At 46.3% G+C, this 24,646-nt stretch overlaps 3 protein-coding genes across 7 annotated transcripts in view; 2 read left to right on the forward strand and 1 right to left on the reverse strand.

The window, feature by feature from the left end:
• Window positions 1-1,397: 1,397 nt before the first annotated feature.
• irf6 (interferon regulatory factor 6) lies at window positions 1,398-5,771 on the forward strand. The gene is made up of 8 exons (XM_080000008.1): window positions 1,398-1,570; window positions 2,045-2,225; window positions 2,518-2,713; window positions 2,852-2,950; window positions 3,109-3,372; window positions 3,544-3,936; window positions 4,460-4,578; window positions 4,726-5,771. Exons 2-8 carry the CDS (start codon window positions 2,052-2,054, stop codon window positions 4,948-4,950), a joined length of 1,470 nt encoding a protein of 489 aa, XP_079856134.1. The 5' UTR covers window positions 1,398-1,570; window positions 2,045-2,051; the 3' UTR covers window positions 4,951-5,771.
• Window positions 5,772-7,344: 1,573 nt separating this feature from the next.
• On the forward strand, window positions 7,345-12,207 carry eps8l3a (EPS8 signaling adaptor L3a; the record flags this gene model as incomplete). The annotated part of the gene is made up of 19 exons (XM_080001171.1): window positions 7,345-7,409; window positions 7,485-7,576; window positions 7,672-7,736; window positions 7,835-7,993; window positions 8,075-8,224; window positions 8,316-8,380; window positions 8,464-8,588; window positions 8,697-8,857; window positions 9,002-9,104; window positions 9,254-9,327; window positions 9,420-9,494; window positions 9,689-9,834; window positions 10,230-10,371; window positions 10,481-10,524; window positions 10,624-10,729; window positions 11,142-11,252; window positions 11,770-11,855; window positions 11,952-12,084; window positions 12,184-12,207. 19 exons carry the CDS (start codon window positions 7,345-7,347, stop codon window positions 12,205-12,207), a joined length of 1,926 nt encoding a protein of 641 aa, XP_079857297.1.
• Window positions 12,208-12,664: 457 nt separating this feature from the next.
• Window positions 12,665-24,646, reverse strand: part of ampd2a (adenosine monophosphate deaminase 2a) — a 32,438-nt gene continuing 20,456 nt past the window's right edge. For 4 of the 5 annotated variants that reach the window (XM_080001359.1, XM_080001357.1, XM_080001360.1 and 1 more), the window contains exons 4-18: window positions 24,097-24,165; window positions 23,268-23,379; window positions 22,909-23,095; window positions 22,168-22,291; window positions 21,999-22,088; window positions 21,774-21,903; window positions 21,193-21,387; window positions 20,917-21,048; window positions 20,652-20,815; window positions 19,387-19,513; window positions 18,489-18,652; window positions 18,258-18,378; window positions 17,415-17,588; window positions 16,953-17,063; window positions 12,665-16,432 (exon numbers count right to left, since the gene is read on the reverse strand). In XM_080001359.1, coding sequence (XP_079857485.1) covers window positions 16,217-16,432; window positions 16,953-17,063; window positions 17,415-17,588; window positions 18,258-18,378; window positions 18,489-18,652; window positions 19,387-19,513; window positions 20,652-20,815; window positions 20,917-21,048; window positions 21,193-21,387; window positions 21,774-21,903; window positions 21,999-22,088; window positions 22,168-22,291; window positions 22,909-23,095; window positions 23,268-23,379; window positions 24,097-24,165 — 2,116 coding nt within the window. In that variant the 3' untranslated portion in view covers window positions 12,665-16,216. The remainder of the gene's footprint in view (window positions 16,433-16,952; window positions 17,064-17,414; window positions 17,589-18,257; window positions 18,379-18,488; window positions 18,653-19,386; window positions 19,514-20,651; window positions 20,816-20,916; window positions 21,049-21,192; window positions 21,388-21,773; window positions 21,904-21,998; window positions 22,089-22,167; window positions 22,292-22,908; window positions 23,096-23,267; window positions 23,380-24,096; window positions 24,166-24,646) is intronic. The other variant, XM_080001358.1, reaches the window with a different exon arrangement.

The raw sequence follows: 24,646 nt of genomic DNA on the forward strand, positions 1-24,646 counted from the left end.
AGTGTGTCGAGTGCAAATGTGAATTTCTGTGAACAGTTTTAGGCATAAATTGACTTTACAATTCCAGTCGACAATTTCTTTATGATAGTGAATCATATTGTTTGTGAAATGTATAAATACTATCAGGATGTTAGTTTGTTACTTTTCCCCCAAATCATCCCACTGGCGCGGGCCCTATCTTTGACACCCCTGTGTTACAGTGATACTCATTTTCATTCATATTCATCTCATATTCATTGAATTTAATGAGGGTGCTGTTGTGATGTGGCCCCTGAGTGCCCTAAGGATCCATGCTGTGCTGAAACCTGGACCCCCTATTGTCAATAAATTGTCCACGTGCCAAAGGCGGCGTGGCCTAGCTGCCCTGAGCGGTTTCAGGGTGTGGTTTATTTTCATTATTCCACTGTCGTCATACAGTGGCAATCTGCCCTGCGGTGCTTTGAGAAAAGACCATTGTTCTTCACTGTCTGGCCAAGACGTGGGAGATTAAGTTTCAGACTTCAAAATGTACACAGAACGACAGACAGACAGACAAACATATAGACAGACAGACAGACAGACAGACAGACAGATAGATAGATAGATAGATAGATAGATAGATAGATAGATAGATAGATAGATAGATAGATAGATAGATAGATAGATAGATAGATAGATAGATAGACAGACAGACAGACAGACAGACAGACAGACAGACAGACAGATAGATAGATAGATAGATAGATAGATAGATAGATAGATAGATAGATAGATAGATAGATAGATAGACAGACAGACAGATAGACAGATAGATAGATAGATAGATTAAACAATAGGCAATAATAAGCTATAACGGTGATCGGAATAAAAAATAGAGAACAATTGGCAATATGCATGAACCTAAAAAAATTGAAAATAGAAAACAGAGATATTGCACAACTGACAATAAACCTCTGTATCAACAACTGACACCATCAAAAATAGGAAATTGTCCATGTTTGAACAGTGTGTCCAAGTGTGAACACACACACACACACACACACACACACACACACACACACACACACACACACACACTCATCGCTGCTTCACTGTTAGACTTGTTTACTGTCGTAACACCAGAATTTCCCCACGGGGATTATAAAATGTTTATAAAATCGTATTCTATTTTATACTAGTACATACAAAATCCCTACTTCAAGCAACACAAAAAAAAAAAACACGAATCCATAAAAACAGAAATCCCCCAAATCGGTATCGGCAAAGACACCAAAAAAAAAAAAAATTAAAAATTAAAAAAAAAAAGGTGAGCGGAAACTAGGTTGCGTGACGTCACCTCTACCTGAGTTTCGGTAAAGCGGAGGAGGGCGGACCGAGCGATGTGGACACGGCGCGTTCGGGCTGCTCCTTCGGTGCGGCGTCGGAACTGACTGTGCTCGCCGCCCAACAACCCGAGCGTGTGGCCGTCCGCCGCCCCCGGTCCCCGCTGCGCGGAGGAACCTAGACGGCGCACGCCGTCCCAGCGGTTCGGTTCGGTTCGGCGACAGAGGAACGACGACGACAACAACAACGACTTCCTGGTTGGCCGCAGGTAAGTTACCCGGATGTGCACAGTGCGGCGCTCGGTAACGCTTTAGTTTTTTCAAATGGGAATATATTCAACTGTTTAGCGGCGCTACACAACTGCAAGGAGGTGAAAATAAACGCATGTAAGACACAGATACCCCCAGCTGAAAAAAACCAAAACAAAAACAAAAAGGTCACGAGAAAAGCGCACGCACCTGTAGCCAATGTACCTGATGCTGTGGCTGTGGAGATAAAGTTCACTCGTGACCTTTGGAATTGACCTACTGACCTTTCACGTTCACTTTTTAAAGAGTGTTTGGTTGAGACCAATGATATGAAGATGCTGGGGCGGACCCAGATGTAGACCCCAAACGCAGGCCCAGATGAAGACGTGTAGCGCGCAGACCCCTGATCTCGTCGGCTAGACCCGCGTCACCCCAGCCCAGCCCGCGCCGCCCGGGCTCCGCCCTTCGCCCGCTAACTGTCGTGCGTTTCGCAGAGGCAGGATGTCCGTCACCCCGCGGCGCGTCCGCCTCAAGCCGTGGCTGGTCGCCCAGGTGGACAGCGGGCTCTACGCCGGTTTGGTGTGGATGGACCGGGAGGCCATGCGCTTCAGGATCCCGTGGAAGCACGCCACGCGACACACGCCCCACCACGAAGAAGAAAACACCATCTTCAAGGTGACGGTCATCACGTAGTAAGCTTGTTCCGATGTTGGTCCGGTAGCCGAAAGGACATTTCGGTGGCCAAAATGTGATAATTGCTGATGGCAGCTTCATGAAGGTGTCGTTGCCTGGGTGGTTGGGACAGGACGTTCCTTTTCTGCCGCTTGAGTCACGCAGCATGATGGAGGGAGTTCTCCAGCCTGAAATTCACTTAAAGAGTACAAATAATGAATACCCTGGTGCCTGGCCCCCGAGCACGACCGGCTCCCTGTGCACCCGTGGTTATGTTGATTTTCCCGTCCTGCAGGCCTGGGCGGTGGAGACGGGGAAGTTCCAAGAGGGAGCGGACGAGCCCGACCCGGCCAAATGGAAAGCCCAGCTCCGCTGCGCTCTCAACAAAAGCCGTGAATTCAATCTCATTTATGACGGCACCAAAGAGGTACCGATGAATCCCCTGAAGATATATGACGTTTGTGACATCCCGCAGCCTCTTAGTAACCCAGGTAAAGGCCTCTTGGAAAAAAATGCTGATATTTAATTAAAAAATATATGTAACTATACTTTTTTTTTTTTTTTGGGGGGGGGGGGGGGGGCATCTTCACAATTTATTTTGTTTTAATTTGCTTGACGTTCCCACACAGGATCCTCAGATGCTGGTTCTTGGACTCCATATGAGGATGAAGTTGGGGAGGATGATGTTCCAGATACTCCAGAGTCACACGCTCAACACCCCTCCAATGGTCAGTGATTTGACAGTCAGCCATTTCTTTCCACTACCATTGAGCTTCAAGGGATTTACTCTTTTTATCAATGATTTTCTTTATCAGTGAGAACATGTTGTCCAAGCCGCATTGCTCGTATTTGTGACAGAACTTGTGAATTTTTCTCTCCGGTTCAGGCACCAGCCCATCTCCTCTCATCATGTGGTCTCCGGCCGGCTCAGAGTCGTCCTTGCAGCCCCAGAGCTGCCCGCCCTCCGTAGAGGGATGGCTGAAAGAGGAGCCTAAAGTGTGGCCCAAAGAAGAGCCGGTGGACGTGGAAATGCAGCCCTCGCCCCTGGCCGACATGCCCCCCCCTCCGCTCCCGGATCCCATAATGCAAACCCATTCCATCCCAGATGCCATCTTCGCCTCTCCAGAAATGTGGATCAGCTCGCTCCCAAGTATGTACGAGTAGCCGTCAGTACGCAGAGAACATACTGCGGTAAAGACATAATGGAGGCTGGGTGTGGAGATCCCCCCCCCCGTGCCCCCCGCCCGCTTCCCGGTGGATTGGACCGCAGCTCAGAAAGGATTGTTTTCGACGCGTCTGTGTCTCTGTCTCCCCAACTCAGTGACGGACCTGGAGGTGCTGTTTGAGTACCGCGGGAAGGAGGTGATCCCTGCGGTGACGGTCAGTAACCCCCAGGGCTGCCGGCTGTTTTACGGCGACCTGGGTCCCATGGTCAACCAGGAGGAGCTGTTTGGGCCGGTGAGCCTGGAGCAGCTGCGCTTCCCCACCACCGAGCACATCACCAACGACAAGCAGAGGGTCTTCACCAACCGCCTGCTGGACGTCATGGACAGGGGCCTCGTCCTGGAGGTCAGTGGCCATGACATCTATGCAGTGCGTCTGTGCCAGTGCAAGGTGTACTGGTCGGGCCCCTGCGCTCCAAACAGCGCCGCTCCCAACCTCATAGAGCGCCAGAGGAAGGTCAAACTCTTCTGCCTGGAGTCTTTCCTCAGTGGTAAGTAAAACATCACCCGTTGCTCACGGAGGTTGTAAATGGGAACAGCATCACTAGATGCTCCTGACGAACTAATACGGCCTTTTAGTACCGATACAAATCTTGAAACTTCCTACAATTTTCATGTCGGCCGACAGAGTTCCCAATCCATTGCTTCCTTAACCGTTTAGATAAACTAGGTCATTCTTTTGGAGTAAGTAGAATGTAATCCACTCTAACTTGGAGACCTCTGACGTGCTTCAATTGGTCAAAAAACAGAAAACCAAGCTGCTTTTGATATCTGATGGCTTTGGTATCAAGTTTTTTTGTTTTTCTTTTTAATTGGTATTTCAGATACCCTCATTTTGAACTGCAGGGGGGATATCTGCCGCCAGTGTCTACCCCTACTAGATGACTCCGTGGATTTTATCTTGGCTTGTTGTGAAATTGTGAATGATGAGCATGAACATGTCTGTGTGTTCTGTTGGAAACGCATCATTTTGTAGAATCGGATTCTAACGGCTTGTTTTGTGTGATTGTAAAGGTGTGATAGCCCACCAGCGTGGCCAAACACCAAGCCCCCCTCAGTTCGACATCAACCTTTGTTTTGGAGAGGAGTGGCCTGATGGCAGGCCCAGGGAGAGGAAGCTCATCATGGTTCAGGTGGGGCTTTTTATGCTCAGTGTAACTATTCAACCGCATGTTTTCAGTGCTGCTTTGAACGGGGGTCTGCGGTGGGAATGCTGATTTTTTATCCGTGTGGACCCCTTTCAAACTGGGACTTATTGACTCTTTTTACTGTGCCTCCAGGTCATCCCGGTGGTGGCACGAATGATAAACGAGATGTTTTCCGGGGACAACACAAGGTCTTTTGACAGTGGCAGCGTTCGGCTGCAGATTTCGATCCCAGATATCAAGGACAACATAGTGACCCACCTGAAGCAGCTCTACTGCCTGCTGCAGAACCACCAGGGCCAGGAGGGTTGGCCTCCAGCGCACGGCCTCAACCTCACCCAGGCCCTACACGCTCAGTGAGGCAGCCCACACCCAGCTTTTACATAGATCACCCTCTGTCAAGCTGACAAGGAGAATAACTCGTAGTAAACAAAGAAGTACTTCTGTATATTTAGAGACGCATTCAGCTTTATCTCCTATGACTCTGCTGTAGTGTTAACATGTAGTGCTACTAAGCAGCGTGTGTAGAAGTCACTACTGCACGGGCCAAAGTCTATTTGTCTGCAAGGGAACATTTAACTCAGTTAATGAGTTACAGACCCTGTGTATTTTCATACGGGGTCAGTGATTGCTGAATTAACATTGTTTCATTGTTTTGTTTTGTTTTTTTGCTTTGTTTTTGTTTTCTCTCCCACCTGGACCCAGTTACTCAGGAAACACTGCATTATGACTTTCATCTACTTTTAGGAATTGTTAATTGTTTCTTGAAGTAAGACGTTCAGTTAAGGATATGTAGGAAAACAAATGCAAAAAATGGTTTATATTTAAGGTAAGATTAGACATCTTTCCTGTTTTCATTTATGTATTGACTACTGTGTCTGCTGTCTGTGCTGTTTGACAATCATCATTTTTGAGAGTACACAAACCATGTTGATCAGAATTCATTGATTTTTATCAGAAATGCCCTTTAAATAGAATTAGATATTTGAATTATGCGCTGTTTTTTAATTCTCCCCTTTTATATAGCTGGATATTATATATTCATATTCTCATGTGAGGGATCCAGTGTACCTACTATTTAAAGAAGTGAAATTCCGTTCAATCTGCAGGGATCTATTGGGTGTGAAAGCACTTTGGGTGCTAAATTGTTTTGTAACTTGTAGAATGGCCACGCCTGTAATCCTCTGAGTTATTTTATCAAATAAAAACTTGACTCAAAATACTAAAAAGAAATGTGGTGGCATACTCTTATTTATATGCTCCTTGATAGTTGACCAACCAAAGTCCCATGGATTTTAAATAATGATTGGTATCTCAGGTTCCCAGCATATGGAGATGACGTCATAGCGCCGTTATCTTGTTTTAATAGGTCTTCCTCTACAGAGCATTTAAATGTTTCTTATTATGCTTTTGTTGGCCTCTCATTTGAGATCATTTTTTGCCTTGTGATAGGGTGTACTTTTCAGAGTTGTTACTGTTGCTACACAGACGATCAGTCCTTAAAATATGTCTGCATCTCTACAGTACTTCCACTTACTCATGGGCCTATTGATGCATATCAATGGGCCTCATCATGGGCTTCCCTGGAAACTGAGTTAACAGGTTGCCTTCGGTAAGCCTAGAGCAGGGGTTGGGAACCTACGGCTCGCAAGCCAACTATGGTTCTTTCGATGAATGTGTATGGCTCGCAGACAATTTTGAGCTAAAATTTTTCATCACAATAAACAAGTAATTAATTATTCTGTCATTTTAAAGTAAAACAGGTAATGCAGCCGTGCAATTTGAACATATTCATTCCTGTTATAATTAAAAAAATCTGTCTTAAACAGAAAATTTGCCGTCAATTGTGATGTTTAACTTTTTAGTGTCAGTCATGTGGGAGTTGGTTCATTAAAGAGATGCTAAAACACAGTTTTCCAAATGTATAGCGCTGTGGAAGCATGCTTAGACTCGGGGACTTCTTCCCTGCATTGTGACCTTTAGTCAGAAGGGATGGGATTGTAAAGACCTAACACACCTGAACCAGGATAAGCCGAGCACCCCATGCAGACTGTGGACTTTGTGCCTCTTTATGAGGGAGGCTTGGGTGGATATTTCCTGTGGTTGTCCCCATGATCGGACACAAGTTTAATTTGTACCTGAGAGCGAGAAAGCATGGAGAAATAAAATACAAAGACACCAAGACAACGATTTCCACTTCACGTCAGGAGGTAAGTGATGTTATTTCCACTGTAATAGATGGACTTTAATATTCATCCCGATTTCAACCAGTGATGTATTTGCTCAAAGACACGACAAGCTCTTTATCGCCGTAGCTCCATTAAATTACTTTTCAATTTGAGTGTTCAAATTTGATAAATGATTGGTGATACTTAGGTATTCTATTCTATTATGTCCATTGGTCTATTGATTCTTTGTGCACAAAATGTAAGCCTAAAACTGAATGGTTAATGAAGTGCCGCCAAATAACAAGTGCCCCATGCGTTTAGGACCTGATTTCATACTTTTAATACTATTAATTATATTTGAATAACATTAGTGAACATATCTAGTGTGACAAGCCTTTCTAATAGCACCAAAAAGATGACACTGATGGTCTGTTTATTATGCTGTTGCTTGGTGACCATTGGTAGCTGATAATAATAAACAAAGTCATGATCACTTATTGATCAGTAAACAATAGATTAGCATCTGTATAAACCTATTCAGTCCCTTGTTATTTCTATTTACATCAGTGTCAATCCAGGACTGAAGATGCTCAGGGATAGCAGTCTCTTCGGTCGTGACGACAGCAGCTTCAGAGGATCCATGCAGTCAAAGTATTCATTCATTCATTCATTCATTCATTCATTCATTAGGATGATCATGTGGTAATTTTTCTGTTTTATTCACAGTAGTCACAGTACTAACAGTGGATATTCTACTGCGGATGAGGTGTCATCACAGGCATCGGATCTCTCTAGACCAAGTGCAAAGTCAATTTACAGTAAGCCCAAACTGTCAAACCTACTGTAATCGTTGCAGTTTTCACTTTAATCTATAAAAACGGTATTGTCTCAGATATCTAATATGTTCCCCCAGTGCAAAGGAGGGACTACGCAGCATGTATAAACAAGATGATGGACAAATTTCAATACAGAGTGGAGGTAACATCTGCCCCACACACACTATAGAGCCATGTTAACCATGAGTTTTCTTTTAAATATCATAGTTAACTTTTTTTTTTTTTCCTTCCCCTCCGCAGCATCTGTTTACTTGCATGCTGGACGGGAAGGAGGTGCAAACTGTGGGTGACTGCGTGGACCGCCTGAAGCTGCTGGAAAGCATGGGCCGGGTGTGGGGTCAAGACATGCTCCTGGAAGTGCGCGGAGGAAACCTGCTGCTCAGAGACATCGAAGCCAAGGCAAGAACATAGATTGGGCCTACGATCCACCGTGGTGGATGAGGTTATGAGTGATAACCCACATCAACTCCATCCACTCAGGAAGTGCTGGATTCGCTGGATCTGAGCAGCGTCTTGGAGCTCCAGGCGGTGCTGGACAGCGGAGTGTTTGACTCCCTGCTGACGGTGTCAGTGCAGGACCGCAGGAAGAAGAACACCAGCGTCTTCATGTTCCAGTGCAACGACCTCAGGGTGAGGGGACCAAGCTGCAAACAAGCACACCTGAACGCTGATTAAATACAAGGCACATACACAAAAACAACGGGTTCTTTGCTGTTTCTAGGCTGACTATGTTAAGAAGGACCTCTCTCGGGCACTTTCACGCAAGCAAAAGGATTCAGGCCCGAGGTAAGAACCAGCAAACAAAACACATCAGCACTTTTATTATTGGTGGGATCGTTCAGACGTCCTCCGTGCTTTTTCAACAGCAGTAATCTAGAAATTATGGCCGGACTTGAGCTCATTAAAAACCTCGGCAGCGCCAGCCGTCCTCATGAACTAAGAGCTTGGAAGCCTCCAGAAGAACCTCCATCACGATGGAGTGTCCCTGACACGGGTGAGTTGGTCTCTTGCAGAGGAGATTGCCAACCTGGGTGAAGAAACATAAACAATCACTCCAAATCCACAACCCCCCTTTACCACTTATCTCTGGCCTTACCTTTAGAGGAAGATCTCGATGAAGACCAGGACGACTGTCCCACGCCCGTACAGATGCCCCGCGATGTTGACCCGCCCTCGCCGCCGCGGTGCTCAACCGTGGAGGAACCTCCACTGCACTCCGCTCCTCCACCTCCACGTCCATACAGGGAGCTGGACAGAGACGTGGTCTGTTTCCTTGTCAATGATGAATCTTCCCTCATCCTGATAGAAGGCTCTTGCTGCCTAATGTTCTCTTGTTCTGCATGTGTAGGGCTCTACACAACTACACAACAAGGACCTGATAAAAATACGTATTTTCTCATTCCATAGGATATCTTGAATCATATATGTACTGATCTTGAAATCTTTATGGGCCGAATAGCTGCAGTAGTGGCTAAGGATGGAAAGAGAAAGAGGAAAAAGAAGAACAAAGGTAGCGTACAAAGTAAATCTCTTTAAAAGGACGGTAGATAGAGGACAACCTCAGTTTCATGATGCACTTTTGTATTCCACCCACTGTCCACGGCGAGTATTGTTCAAACAGGACTGTACATCCATCATATTCTGACCTTCTGTTTGCAGTCATTGAGGGAATGCCCCCCGTGGAGGACTTTTCAACCTGTCTACAGAAGATTAAGTTTGGTTTCAACCTTCTGGTACGTCGCCTGAATCCTGCCGCCTGATATTGTCACGGAGCTGGCAGCGGCGGCCCCCTGACGAGCGGATCTTTTTCTTTTTATTCCGACAGGGCAAACTTAATGGAAAAATCAAAGATCCCAGCCCCCCTGAATTTGTCCACTGCCTTTTCTCCACCTTGAAATTTGTAAGTCAACATACTTTGAGTTTTAAACCTGATCTTACGCCACGTGTTTCAGCTAACCGTGGACTGGCTGCTGTTTAGGGTTGATTTGGCCCTCGCCCCCGCTGTTTTTATAGTTAGATTTGATTGAGATCTAGTTGTCTATTTATTCATCAAACTCATGCATTTTTTTCAAATGTATGTTTCTGCCTGACTAGGTGGTGACCCACTGCCCTGACGATCTTGCCTCCACCATTGTGGCTCCGCTGCTCACACCAGAGTGCATCCGCCTTCTGAGCGAGGAGGCCTCCACCGAGGAGGACCAGCTGTGGCAGTCCATGGGAGACCCCTGGAACATCCCCAGGTGGGAAACACGTATCCATCCCATAATATCAGATAGAAGGACACGACCGGTCGTTCTTCCTTTCACCGTTACGCTGACCGTCCTGCCTTGTATTCCTTACTTCGTCTTCTCAACGTATCGTCCCATTTCTGTTACCATCATTTTGGATGTGCATCTCCATGGTCCTACACACACTGTACTCTATGTTCCTATGTCTTCTTTGTGTAAGATGGTGCCACTTTTGTACTTCTCGATACTCTTACATTCATTCGTCACGTGTAATTGTAGCCCGCCTTTTATCATCTGGACAGGGACAGCAGCTGGAATTGAGCCTTTGAGGCTGACCGTGGCCCATGTCTTGACGATAACCAGTTTTAACTTGGATCGTGTGGCGCACCTGTTGTCTGTGTAACTAGCACCAAGTGGCCAGAGGATGACGATGACATCCCAACGTACAATGTGGAGTTCTTCGACGGCTGGCAGCCCCCCGAGCTGAACGGGGGGTCCGAGGCCAGTCCACCCGAGAGCCCAAAGGAGAGCCGACCCTCTATCAACCAGGTGAATGTTCACGTCCAACACCAGGCTCCAAACACCTGAACATTCACTACTTCTTGTGAACGGATTCAGCGAAAAAGTATAACCACATCCCCTTTTCTTTCCATTGCAGGGCTCAGCTCAGCGGACACCTCCACCCCCTCGACTGTCCCCACGGTGGGTAAAGGGAGTTAGACTGTTAGACTAGTTAAATGTCAGGCAAGCTTTCCATCGATGGAACATTGTTATCTTTACGGTTTTGTTCCTGCCTTTCAGTCCGGATGAGCCGAAGCCCAAGAGCCCAAGGTACATGCGTGTTACGTACGACTTCACCGCAAGAAACCAGAGGGAACTGAACATCACGAGGGGCGAGGTGGTTGAGGTGAGTGTCATTCTGCTTATCTCTTGCTGAGATTGTTAGACAAAATCATTCAAAGTAACATCCTGTAGCAGTTCCGCCTGCCACACGCCACCCAAGTGGCAGTTTCAGGGCCCTCCGGCACAGAGACACAGACGACGATGGGTTGTAGACACCAGTTTATTGTTGAGATGAGGCTAGGTGGAATTAGCCAGCACATGGAACGTGTCATGACAGGGCTCCTCTCCTGAGTAAAGATAGGGGTTTTAACCTGCCGCTCGTTAGCCCAACCAATCAGCAACAGGTATGCAACCACCCTGACCCAGTCACCTAGATTCAGGTCAAGGGTGGCTGCTCAAACCATCCCATCTCCACATCACAGCGCCTCACACAGAAAAGCCAAATTCTTCTCACACATGGTTCTGTCCGTTTGCAGCTGCTTGATGTGACCAAGCAGTGGTGGAAGGTGAGGAACGACAGAGGGGCAGAAGGCTTCGTACCCAATAATGTCCTGGAGCCTCTGGAGAAGGATTCTGAGGAGGAGGAGGTTGTTTGCCATTGTTACAAACCAAACTAAATGTACTTCACTTTTTGCTCGCGCCAAACACCTAGAAGGTAATACGTAAGGCTCTTCCTTAATGGATAGTGTTGCTCCAGCTCAGATCTTAGCTGTCACAGGGGCTTGTTGCTGGATTCTTTAGTGAATATCGTCAACGTCTCTCGGCTCTGTCTGCTCTCATATTGCATTGTGGAGTTTAAGTTGAAACATGCGTTTGATTAATCTTAGTGTCAGGTGTAACACACAGGAATACTTTAAAATAAAATTGTCACAAATGGGAAAGATGTTGCATTCAGATTGGTGATCTCTGAAACGTGTCATTGGCACGGTCTTAAAATATCTGATGAACTTCTGAACTAATAAACGACTAATAGAGTTTCTAATCTGGGAAGTGTTGTCAATGGGTGTTAGTATAGGTTCCTATGCATTAAAGATACATTTTACTGTCAACAAACTGTATAGTCTTAATCATTTTCTGTAAAATATGACTTTCTTTTTGCCTTAGCAAATCTGCGACTCCTCGGCACTGACCAAGAGGTCCAAGCCTGCGGAGGTGAGGGCCTGGCTGGAGCACCAGGGCTTCAGCAAGATGTAGGTCATACTCCCATTATCATCATCATCATCATCATACTGAAACAATAACGATTCAATTCGTATAATCCACATCTGGGATGCCCCCGCCCCCAGCACGGTGCGCTGTCTGGCCTCTCTGAGCGGCTCCGCTCTGCTGGGGCTGAGCCGAGAGGAGCTGAAGGCCGTTTGTCCCGAGGAGGGAGGACGAGTCTTCTTCCGGCTGCAGACGCTCAAAACGACCGCGGCTGTGAGTGAAGAGTCAGCGCCGCTCTGTCTCATAACTCATGGGGGGCATTTTAAACAAGCGGCTCACCGCTTAGTAATGCGTCTTTTCCTGTTTTTCCAGCTTTCATCACTGAAGCTTTCCTGAGAGGTGAGGAGGACGACGCCGTGGGAAAACACAAACACTGTTGACATCAATGTTCCTGATCCCTAAATAAGGTTTTTAAAGGTCGGGCGAGTTTATGTAGGATCAACAAGTGGTCGAATACTAGACAGTGCTGTATGTGTGCAGTAGTTTTACAACACTCATTAGTACATTGGTAACACAAATATTACTTAATGAATAACTTGATGTGTATCCATGTCCTTGTGTCATCTTAATGTATGTCATGAACAGTCGTGTGTCATGGTGTTTACTATCACTTTTGATGGTTGAAATGGCAACACAGCATCTAAGTAAGTGGTAGTTCAATCATATCCTTTACCAATACATTTAAATACGTAAATAACTTTATGCAAGACTTATTTATATTCTGGAGCGATATATTTCTGTGGAACTCAAAATTTCTGTCTGTCTCTCTCTACCACGCGGGCAGAAATCCGTTGTTTTGTCGTTTATATTAATACAGCCTCAGCTTTTAATTTTATTAGAAGTATTGTATGTGCAATACAGAGGTTTTAAGAATAAACATGCTTTATTTCATTCTTAGACATTACACGTCAACCATACCAGAAGCATCTGAGTGTAGATTGTTGGCAAGTATATCCAAGCCATCGTGATTAACACAAGTAATGAAAAAAGTCCAAATATAATCCCAAGTCAACAGGAAAATAAAAACAAGTGACGAATGAAGAATGTAAAAAATAAAGATGCATTGTGAACAATGAAATACAATGTGTCATTAATAAAATGAGAATATGGAAACATGGCGAGTATTTCACGGCAAAAAGAAGCGGCAGAGAAATGACACTTTTTGTGAACACGTTTTGAGTGTGTTGGCAACATATTTGACAATAAGACGTTATTACTGAGAACACGCTGGCCGACACACACACACACACACACACACACACACTCTCCTACTGCTGAGCGACTGAGTGTGTGACTTTATTGCGAAAGGAGGAAACTAAACCAGCTGAGCCGCAGGACGACAGTGTGAGGTAGAGCGCACCGCAGTGTGTGGGCTACAGACCGCCGGCTCTCTGGTGACCAAACAACAGAAAAGCACTGGTCAGCCTGTTCCAAAAAGAGACGACCAAAATCAGGGGCCTCAAACCACCGGCCCGGGGGCAATATCAGGGGTGCGGGGCAATGGAATGCGGCCCCGCTTCACGTTGATAATATACTGTTAAACGTGGTCCGGCAAATTCATTTTCAAAACACACATTGCTTGATGAATCTTATCACAATAAATTCTAATTTAACATTAGAACTGAATTGAACTTTTATGATTGGGTTAATCTCTAAGACACATATTTGGGAATTCACTAATGGAGGGTGAACTTAAAAAATTGTGGTACAGTTCCCTTGATGTCAAGGGCAGCCAGTGGCCCCCAGGTCATTTGAGTTGGAGGCCCCTGACCGGAATGAAGGGATGAGGATGGACTCCTTCCTCTCTCTCCATCTCTCCACACTTGGTGATGGACGAGGACTTGAACCTGTTGAACTGGGAGCCTGAACCTCAAAATGTCACAAAGGGTAGAGGCCAAATAATGCTTTTGTAAAATGCTGTGGTTTCAGAGATGCTCCTGTTTTTGGTTTCTTTTTTTAAATGCTGCTATTAGACGGGTTGAGGTCATTGTGAGAATCACCTTAGTAAATTATTCTTTTGGCTTTGTAATGGCTACTACTAGTGCCAAATAGCGCACTTTCCATCTGTGACGGTGATTTAATATACTCTCTATCAGAAATACAAATACATTTTGATAGAGCAGAAAATGAATAAAATTTCAGGGAGAAATGCAAAAATTAAAACGTCAAATTCCAAGTCAGGAACATTGGGTCCGATTATTTTGGGGGTGGCATAAAAGCCACAATGTCAATCAAACGTATGCGTTTAGTTGTATTTTTATGACCTTATACCAATTCACAAAGCTCTATGTCAACAAATCTAAGTTTCAAATCTAGACATCAATATATTATTCATATAAAATGTAAAGTCTCTACAGCCTTTAAAAAAATACACTTTGTACAGGAAATCCAACGCCACACACGTCCCTTTAACACTGAAGCTGCTCAACCCTTTCCTGAACGATGGATTCTCCCTTATCTTAAACTTAACGTTTTGTCATAGCGAACACGTATATTACCAACGACACGACTATAGGTTATTCCTAAAGGCTGACTTTTTTTTGTTTTTCCTCTATACCATCTTGTATGGTGGTCTATTTTATACACGTTACAACATTACAGTACGACAGGATCTTGGCACCAAGTGACTTTGTGGTGACGCCGGATGGACACTGGCAACAGCGTGAGAATGCTTTGGTGACGCGGATGACGTGTACGACAGTCCGACCGTATGAGGGGTTCGGTAAGAAAAGGAAAAAGTGTTAGGAGACGTGATGCGGCCGTCCAGACCGTGCCCCCCGCATGGCTTGTGCATTTATACACCAAGGAGAGCAGTTTTTTTTTTTCCTCTCTTTTTTTTGGCTGGACCAAGCAGCTGGTCAGCGGCCGTGAATTCCTCATAACGCTGTACATTACAAACCCACTATCCATGCAGGCATGCATTACATGAGGAGGAACGCACTCAGAGGCAGAGCAAGAGAAACAAAACGCTTCGTTTTGTTGTTGGCCCCCCCCACAAGGCCTTGATTAAAAGACTTTTGACACCGCGCATGCAGCCGGGCGGGTTCGTTTCAACGGCCCGAGTCGTTGACGGACACATCGGCTTGAAGGCCGACGGAAGCAAACGGATACTGTAGCTGATGAGGAAATCAAAATGCAAACATCTTAGCTAGCCAGACGTAGAAAGCTACGAGCAAAAGGCACGGGTGAGTCCTGGCTTGGTGCACACTGGACTGCATGCAGAGGGACTAAGTAGCGCTAGTTCTCCCACGAGGCGGGGAAGGAGGTACAGAGGATCCGTACACACATTGGACACAGTGAGGTAATGGTTTGGATGAAGCAGAACTCACCCTTAATTATTTGTGCTCCAATGCAAGACAGAGGTGATTCTACCGCTCTACAACAGACAGACCATCAAACATGCTCTAGGTTAAAAAATATACTCTTCTCTCTTCTAAGAGCTGCTTTTAAATGAACCTTCTTCTAAAGAAAGCGTCGGGTTTCTGAATAATAACTCTATGTTGTCCTGGAATGTCTGCAGCTGCAGCAGGGATGGAGGAATCCAGCTGGATTTTCTCATTTATCATTCAAAGACTGTTCAGACTCCTCCCCAAATAAATGACCCGACACACCTGCAGCAGACAACACAAACTCACTAAACTGATTTGGTCAAACCCTATTCTTATTCTTTTTTTATTATTCTTCTTCTTAAGCTGTATTTTCTTTTTCCAAGTGATTAAAAATCTCTACATTTTAGCTAAAGCTTCCACATGAATCCGGATGAGGTGACATAAAGCTAAAACCCTACTGGATGCGGCTGTGCAGGGAAGACATGCCTCTGTGACTCGACTCGAGAAGGATCCGTTGCATCTGCAGCCGCTCAGAACATCTGCGGAGAGATGCTGGAGGACGATGGACGCCGGATGCACTTACTTTGTTAAGGCAGCATATTGTGCAGTGGGAGACGAGCAGCATTTCGGACGGGTTTGCGAGAAACAGTTCTGTGTGCTACATGTTGAAATGCATTCTTGCGATTTATGGGAGGTTATGTGCATGCCATCTTAGAATCAAGGAGCCAATAGCAGAGGCGGATGAAAAGCACAGTACCTTGCAGTGTTTCTGGCGAGGAAAGCACCGCTGTAGGCATCTCCCCGCTCTCTTTGTGCACGAATGAAGAACCCCAGCGGGCCTCCCTGCTACTAGCAGCCATGCTGACGTCACAGTGACCGACAGGAAGGAGGAGAACCAGAGGGGGCGGGGACAAGCGGCGCTAAAAACACGGGAGGGATGAGGGTAAAAGCATTCTGGGGGTTTGCTGGATCCTTGGCTTAAGGGATGGGGGGAGGGGGGTGGATGGATGTGGGTCCTAGCTCTTCTCGGGGCCCGGGGCCATGGTCAGGCTGTCCTCCTCCTCGATGATGTCCAGCTCCTCGGTGCGCACGGCGTGCGTGATGAGGTTGAGCTCCTCGCAGAGCGTCTCGCTGCGGTACGCCACGCGGATGTCGGGGACGTTGGTGCGGCGGATGTCGTTGCTCTCGGGTCCTTCCCTGGAGTAGTTCGGACCCAGCCAGTAGCTCTTTGCCTGGAAAGGATGCAAAACTTCACTGACACGGACTGAACCTCCGCCCAATAGCCTTACTGCATACAGACACAATGGATTTGAAAAGAAAAAAAAAAAAAAGAAGAACTAACTCAAATGGAGCAGTCTCACGTCAACGCCGCCATTTGAGCTGCGCGCCATGATTTTGTAAAATCCGCGGATTTGATGGATTCTACAGTCGGAAATTTCTATCCAATCCATATGTCAAGGGAATTTTAAGCCAATGTTAGAAATTGCACAATAAATAGAATGTGAGTTGGGTGTGTTTCCACCGGTTGGCTTGAGGCAGATTAACGGTCTCCCAAAAGTTAACCATACAATGTTCTGCAAACATCCCCACCCTGTTATAAGCATATGCTACAATAACCACATAAAATGTACCAAAAAGACAATGAAAATTGCCCACTGCAATGATTTGTATGACAATTAACCGGCAACTCAAATTCCAGGACCGTGGTGGCCCTACGTGTGACAATAAATAAAAACGTCCTTCAGCAGCCACCTTGTGAGAATATCCGCTCATGAGGACGCTGTTCCTGGCCAGCTCACACATGTCGCAGGAGCTCAGCTTCCACACCTGCGCCGCAATGCTGTACTCCTCCATCAGAGGCTCCTGAGGCCAAGCGCGCGCGCACACACACACACACACACACACACACACACACACACACACCAGAAAAATGTGATTTAAAAAGGCAACACATGGTAAATTCACTATTATAGCAGATTTCATGCCTATCATAGAATCAAGCTGCATAACAGGAAATAAACACGTGGTCAAACCAATAAAGGATAGGAGACTAGATGATTCAAAAGATAAAAAAAAAAAAAAAAGCAGATTCAAATGCCAGCGAGAACTGGGATTCCGGACGCATTGTCTCATATGCGTTCTTTGCTCAATAAAAGGTTAAATCAATTGAAATATGGCGAGAGTGGGGTCAGAGGGCAGCGCGGGGACACAGACCTTGGTGAAGTGGAACTGCAGCGGGTCGTCAGTGGACAGGGACACCATGAGGCCTCTGGACAGGTACTCTGGCAGCGGGTTGCGGTGGTAGCTGAGGAACAGGCTGTTGTTGCTCAGAGGGGACATGGCGATGCCGATCTGAGCCAGGTAGTACAGGTACTGCAGCACGGGGGCCTGGGGGGGGGGGGGGTGCCGCACAAAACACAATCAGACATACTGGAGATATACTGGAGACATACTGGAGATATACTGGAGATATGTTGCGTGTACATAATAGATTCATCTATGTATATACAGTATGCTCAGAGATACATGTAAACATACTTTTAAAACATCTTACTTTTACCTGAGAAGAAACAAGATGTTTTGTCAAAGCCTTTAAAACTTAAAGACTGTTCACTTTTCCGACAAAACCAACAATAGAGCAAAGATTCGAAAAAATGCAAAATACGTGGATGGTGTATTTCATGACTCATGACTCATAAACTTTGTGAAAATTCTATGCCAGGAGAGCAAAAAGTTAAGCATCCTCTTTCAATCGTTTTTCTTTTTCTGGGGAAACTATAAATCATTTTATAGCATACGTTTACTTATTTATTTATTCACCCCCCCCCCCCCCCACTATATACACCCTTCATCAGGACAGTTATTTCTTCAGCACAGTGACTGTAAATTCATCAGCAGCAGCTGGTCAGACACGCGACATGAACAAACCCTTATTACATAAAAAGAAAGGTCAACACAAGAGCGGGGGGAGCGTCAGAACAACCTGCACGTCCAGCCAAGCCCTTCGCATCGATTCAGTTTTAGTTGGGAGACACGACCCCCCCCCCCCGTGCTGACCTTTCGCAGCAGCAGTCCGTGGGAGATGTTCTCGGACAACATGAAACCTGAAACCAGGTGGTGGATGGGCCCGGCTTCTCCGCAGTGTGGCCGCAGGACAAAGGTGTGTAAACTGCGTCGCCTGCGGTGGAGAAACAGATTCACAAACAGGCAACACCTCCAGAAGGTATTTCTGGGGGTGGTTGTGCTCGTGAAACCGCAGAAACAAAACAAGCGTCGTGGTCCCGAAACCTGCGCAGGTGGTTGAGCACGGCCATGTTGGCATAGGTGTAGTAGAGGTAGTAAGAGTAGGGAGGGTTGTCTTCCAGCGTCCAGCTGGCTGGCAGTGGACTGTCCAGGTTGAAGATGTGGTGCTCGGGCTTGGACTCGTCGTCCACGCTATCGAAGCCCACCACCTGGAAGCACGGGGTCCAGGAAACCAGTCAGTCAAACAAATCGCGTTCATTCAACGCTTTGAGAGAAACTGAGCGACCGTGCCATTATTATGCCACTATACTTTACTATCCATTTCTCAGAATCAAGCTTCATTGGCCGAGTATGCTTACTAAACAGATATGCATCAAATAAATTTGACTCTGGTTTCCAGTGAAAAAAAAAAATTAAGAATAACATCTACACTAATACATGTACCAGTAAGGGGTGACTTTTATTTTACATCTGCCTGAAATGAGCGGACGCATAAAATGTGTCCTTGTGGTGTGTGTGTGGGGGGGATGTGTGGTTTAAACAGCCACACCAGCCTTGTGTGTAGTTAGTTGGCCCAGGAGAAGGGGTGGCTGTGCGGCTGTTGTTCATCAGAGCAATCGATGAGCTCCGTTTAAATCACCCAACCCACCCACAGACAGAGGAGAGCCTTTGTCATGACAACATCCCATCTGCTCCCAGCTTGTTACCCCTTGACACACTCTCCAATAAACTGTTGTGGTTTTACCATCACTGCCTGTGTCTCTGTGTCGGCGAGCCCCTAGGAAAGCCGCTGGCAGGTGGAACTGCCACGGTAATGCGCTGCGTGTTGCACCTGCCGTAGGCTTGTAGGCTGCCATGGCCATGGGCATGTCACACACACACAGAGCTCCAACAATAACTTTGGTCCAGACGTGGCAGATCCTGTGCCGTGCGTTCCACTCACGTGCTGCAGGAAGAGGTGCAGCTCCGGGTGGCTGCGGGGGTTGACGCTGACCTCGAAAAGTGGCATGAAGATGTTTTCAAGCATCTCCTGGAAATTGGCCAGCTGCTTCTTGGTTCGGTACACATCACTGGAAGACAGATACAGCATCTAGTTATGTACCAAGCAGGGCCAGCTTAAGGCGTGGGCCACATAGGCGGTCGCCCGGGGCGCCGCCTTCTGCTGGCCGCCGGTCGCCCTCAATGGGGAAAGAACTCGAAGAGAAGAGCCGGTGGGCGCCCTTCCTCATTTTCCCCCTCGAGGCAACAACTGAATAAATAAAAAAATAAAAAAATAAAGAAATACACTTTCCAGCCCCGTTCCTCACAATTTTTAATCTCCACGGGGCGACGGAGAGGATCGGTCGGGGAAACTCACCGTGTACATTGTCCACGTCCAACTTTGGAGTTTACCGACTTGAGTAACTGAACTGGAGTTGGATTGCCGTTGCACGTATAGCAATAACGAGTGGATCTTTCATAACTTAATTTGTGTGTGTGTGTGTGTGTGGGGGGGGGCGTTACGTGTACGCACATAGGTTAAAGCCTAGATCTAAAAGCATTGAAACATTATTTTGGAGAATCCCCTTGTGCGTTTTGGGACTTCTCTCACTAATTCCTTCTTGTAGCCCAATCCGGACTGCGTGCACGGTGCACACAGTCCGGATTGGACACCTACATCTCCAGGTGTGCAACCTGGCGGAACACTGGCTCGGTTCTAGAGCGAAAAGCAGAAACACTGGAGTGAAAAGCGACACCAAAAAGCAAAAAGACAGATCGGATGACTGATGACTCAACAGCATCTTGGAAGTGCTTATAAGGCCTTCTGACCCCCCCCCCCCCCAGATGGCCATTGATTTTTTGCATCATTTTTTAGACTTTTTATTATTTTGAAATGTGCTCACTGGAATCAATTACACAGACGAGTCATATCAAGTTGGATTTGTTACTGTAATATTGTGATCAAATTCTGTCCTTAAGGCTGCATTACAGCAAAGTAATAACATTTTCTGAACTTCATCTGCGGCTCTGGCAGTTCTACTCTCATTGACGCCTCCGCCTGCTTGGTCATAATACCCACATCGTTGATTGTGGTTGGTTTTCAAATATGTCTTGCTGGGGGGGGGGGGGGGGGGGGACGACTTCTGAAACCATCAATAGTTATCCCCAAAATATCGTGAAATGATCAATATTGAGGAAGGAAGTGATCCACGAAGTGGAGGTGCTCACAAGAGGCGAGGGATCTGTATGAGCCAGCGCACGTTGTCAGAGTAGACGCCGTGCTTGACGGCCCACTGGGCCAGTTTGTCCCACTCGTCCCGGGAGCGACCGTAGATGGACAGACGCAGCTCGGAGTTCTGGTACTTGCTCTCCTCCAGGTCGGCCATCACCTCCTGGATAAGGACAGTGGTGTCAAGGTCTTTCAGAAAAACAGTAATTTACACTGTAAAATACTTAAAAAAAAAAAGCAGGGAAAAACTCCTTTATACTTTACCTTGATGATGTGTGCAAAATATTTCCCTTCAATGTGGTTGTCGGTCTTGATGAAGATCTCCCTCAGTATGGATTCTCCAATTGGATTGTATTTGGCGTTGAACTTGTCAAAGCGATGGAAAGTGTTACGATCCTGGAGAGAGAAATTGCAGCTATATTTTTATCTGTGCATCATACAATTCATCACCGTGTGTTGCTTCATACAGCTTTTATATTTCCTCGATGGGTGTATTTTGGCAGCATCTAGAGCTCTCCTGCCCACGTCTCCGTTCCTTACAGCGTGCATGTCCAGCGTGTCCACGCTGAGGTCGAACGCCGTCAGGTTCATGGTCTCAAACACCTCCATGAGGGTCTGTCCCCGGCCGCGCTCAATGTGCACGATCTCCCCGGGGTACTTCTTCATGGCTCTCTTGATGAAGCGCAGCAGGTGCTTCTGGTTCATGCAGGAGGATGCGTGTATGTGTGTGTCCACCTGGGGGCAGCAGCAAGACGTAATATGGTTTATGGAAGCGTTTCCTGTAGATTTGGGTTGCGAGTTATTGTCATAGTAAAGGATTATGGAGGATTGAGGTGCACCTCTAAATCAATCCTTCTATCAGTGGTAATGTGGTAATGCATTTTGCAAATAGTTGTTTTCTTTTTCAGTTGGGCTAAAAGACAGCTAAATTATACATTTTGTTTTTTCACTATTAACATTAACAGTATATCCTGCATTTTTCAGGATATAGTAGGTTGGTCAGATATAAATACAAATATACATATACTGTATACATATTTGAATTTTTATAATAATGAAATACTTAAATCTCTCATTTCCAGGCCCCACAGAGTACTTCGGATGTATTTTGGAGCTCTTGCCTTGCGGATGTTGTAGAAGTCTCTGTGAGGGACCTTCTTCTGCGCTGCCAGCTCCTTCATCTCGTTCAGCAGAATGTGCATCTGGAACTTAGAGCTGAGGTACTGTAGCCGGCGGTAACAGAACGACTTCCTGCAGAACGGGCACAGAAAAGGGACATTAGAATAAACCTATAATAATAATAATATTTATTATGGACCTTGATGGCGACAAAAAGCACAGCTCACACAGGGCCGTTGATGATGAGGGCCATCATGACGTTCATGTCTGCGATGTACTCCTTCAGGTTGGGATAAGGAAGGTCCAGCTCTGCACCCCTAGACACAAGAGCTGCTGTCAAGACCGTCCACCACCTTTCAAATTGTTCAAAGAATAAACTGAGCGCACAAAACACACTTGGTGTAGACATGGATGACCCCGTCCACCATCTTGCAGCTGTATTCGGTGTCGGCGGGCATGTTCTTCGGGTCCTGGTTCTCGTACGGGTGCGTCTCGGAAACGGGCGGGTGCACCGGGGCGTCTGGGAGAGCAGGGGGGCACACATCAGTCAAATTACTCTCATTTTGACATTGAAACTTAAAGGCCTGGATGAGTGAGTCGTGTGAAGGACTTTCTCATCAGACAGTGAAGGGTCACAATAGTTAACAGTGGCAATTTGACAGTTCTCCAAAAAAATATATCATATGGGATGTTTTGATTAACCAGGATGACTATTAACAAGGCTTAAGTATTTGCATTAAAGTATTCCACTTTTAACTAACTACTAGTGAAAAATCCAATACTTAGAAGTTGGACTACTATATACTGTATATATTGATTAAAAAAGGGCCGACACCTACTTTTCCCCTTACTTATTAATGTTTTATTTATAAAATAGAATTACGTTTTTATTTGCAATAACACAAAGTGGTTTGTGGAAAAGTGTTGCATAACAAACTATCCGGGCCAACTGTCAAACTGTGTCAGACCTCAGACTGATTTTTGACCGTGACTAATCAGTAGAAGTATTTATTTGTCATTTTGATAGCAGTTATCAAGGAGAATTAATTTAGAATAAGACTCAGTCAGGAGTCAAAATAGCCTCATTTCAAATAGTTTGTTGATAATGTTCATAGCGTGTGGGGTCTGTCGTTGTACCGGCGTCCACGGGGGTCTCTGGGATCTCCTCGTAGACCCGCAGGTCCAGCGGCTTCTCCCCCAGCTCCTGTAGTGAGCTGGCGGTTGTCTTGCAGAAGCTCTGCATGGAGAGGTTGATGTACTTCTCCCGGATGAACAACGCCTTCACCACGCACTTCGCAGCATCCACCAGGTCGGTGAAGGGCACCTGCGGGGATTAAAAATAAATACAACTTTCAATAAAGAGGACGAATATTAATCGTGACGTTCTGTGTTTGTTTGATCGTGTTCTATCGTTACGTTTCCACAATAACCCCAACTTGCATCATTAAGGCCCAAACCGCAAGCTTTGTGGAAACATTTAGATGAAAGCTCCTCACCCCGCACTTCTCCTCTCCGGATATTGAAACGCGCTGGAACTCCCTCTCCAGCGGCATTTGTCTCTCTCTGAAGCCATCGTCCACCGTGTCCACACTCTGCTCCTTCAGAAATCTAGACGGCGCGGTGAGAGAGATGGCGAGACGAAGGACGGGGAGGGAGAAGCCGTTTCAGAGCGAGAGAGTTTGAATATTTATGAAGGCAGATGGAGTCATCTCAAAGAGTGACCCGGATAGGGAGCCGGGCGAGAGGGGGCGTGTTTTATTAGTCCGAATGGAAAAGTTTGCCGAACAGTAGATCATTTCTTAATAGATCTGATAGATCTATTAAGAAATGATCAGTCACACACAGCCGAGGAAAGAAGAGTTTATGAATGACAACACAATGAAAAGCAACTGATGTATTAGTTGCAGGAACCCTGTCACAGCATTTAATCAGTGATGGCCACAGATTATCATCCCTCCAAACAGCCACAGACATTGGTGTTGTGCAGGTTACCTGTTTATCCTACACTGCATCCTGTTACCTGCTACTAGCAGAGGATAACCACAGCTCATCCCAAAACACTAACGGCGTAGTTGATCCCTGTTCAAGTATCAACAGTAAAAGTACAGAGAGAGAGAGAGAGAGAGAGAGAGAGAGAGAGAGAGAGAGAGAGAGAGAGAGAGAGAGAGAGAGAGAGAGAGAGAGAGAGAGAGAGAGAGAGAGAGAGAGAGAGAGAGAGAGAGAGAGAGAGAGAGAGAGAGAGAGAGAGAGAGAGAGAGAGAGAGAGAGAGAGAGGCGGAAGACAACCAATGTCGAGAGTACAATAGGAAAGCCGAGCTCACTCACTCCAGATCTGTGGCACTGTCGATTTTCATGAAGTCCTGCTTGGCACGCAGCAAGATCTCTGGCTCAAGCCTGGGGTGACATGTAGCAGCGCAGGGCAGCGAGGCGAGGCAGGGGCGAGGGCGGGGGCGGAGAGGAGAGAGACACATAGGCACATAGGCACAAGCGGTAGATAATAGATACACCCACACACATTTCAATCCATAAAATGTGACAGAACACACGCTGGGGAATTAGAACGGGAAAATGACAAAGACAAAAAAATAAAAAATAAAAAACAGTTTGGTGACTCGACGTCTACGAGGGTCCGGGTGGGAGATCGGCTTAGTGGTGTGAGGAGGGGCGTCCCAGTCACCCAGACACCAGACCCTTCCCGCTGAAAGTTTGGATACAACAGGCCGGACCACCAGAACGTGCGTTTGCCGACAGCTCCACAAGCTGAACGCCAGAGTTAGTGAGCCCGCAAACTGACATTTTGAAGCCGTCGTGCCTGCGTTGCGTGCGTGGACGAAAGCATGAGCGGGTACGACGGGCCCCGTGTTCAACCCGGCTT

This window comes from Zeus faber, assembly GCF_960531495.2.
Source record: "Zeus faber genome assembly, chromosome: 5".
Taxonomy (NCBI): domain Eukaryota; kingdom Metazoa; phylum Chordata; class Actinopteri; order Zeiformes; family Zeidae; genus Zeus; species Zeus faber.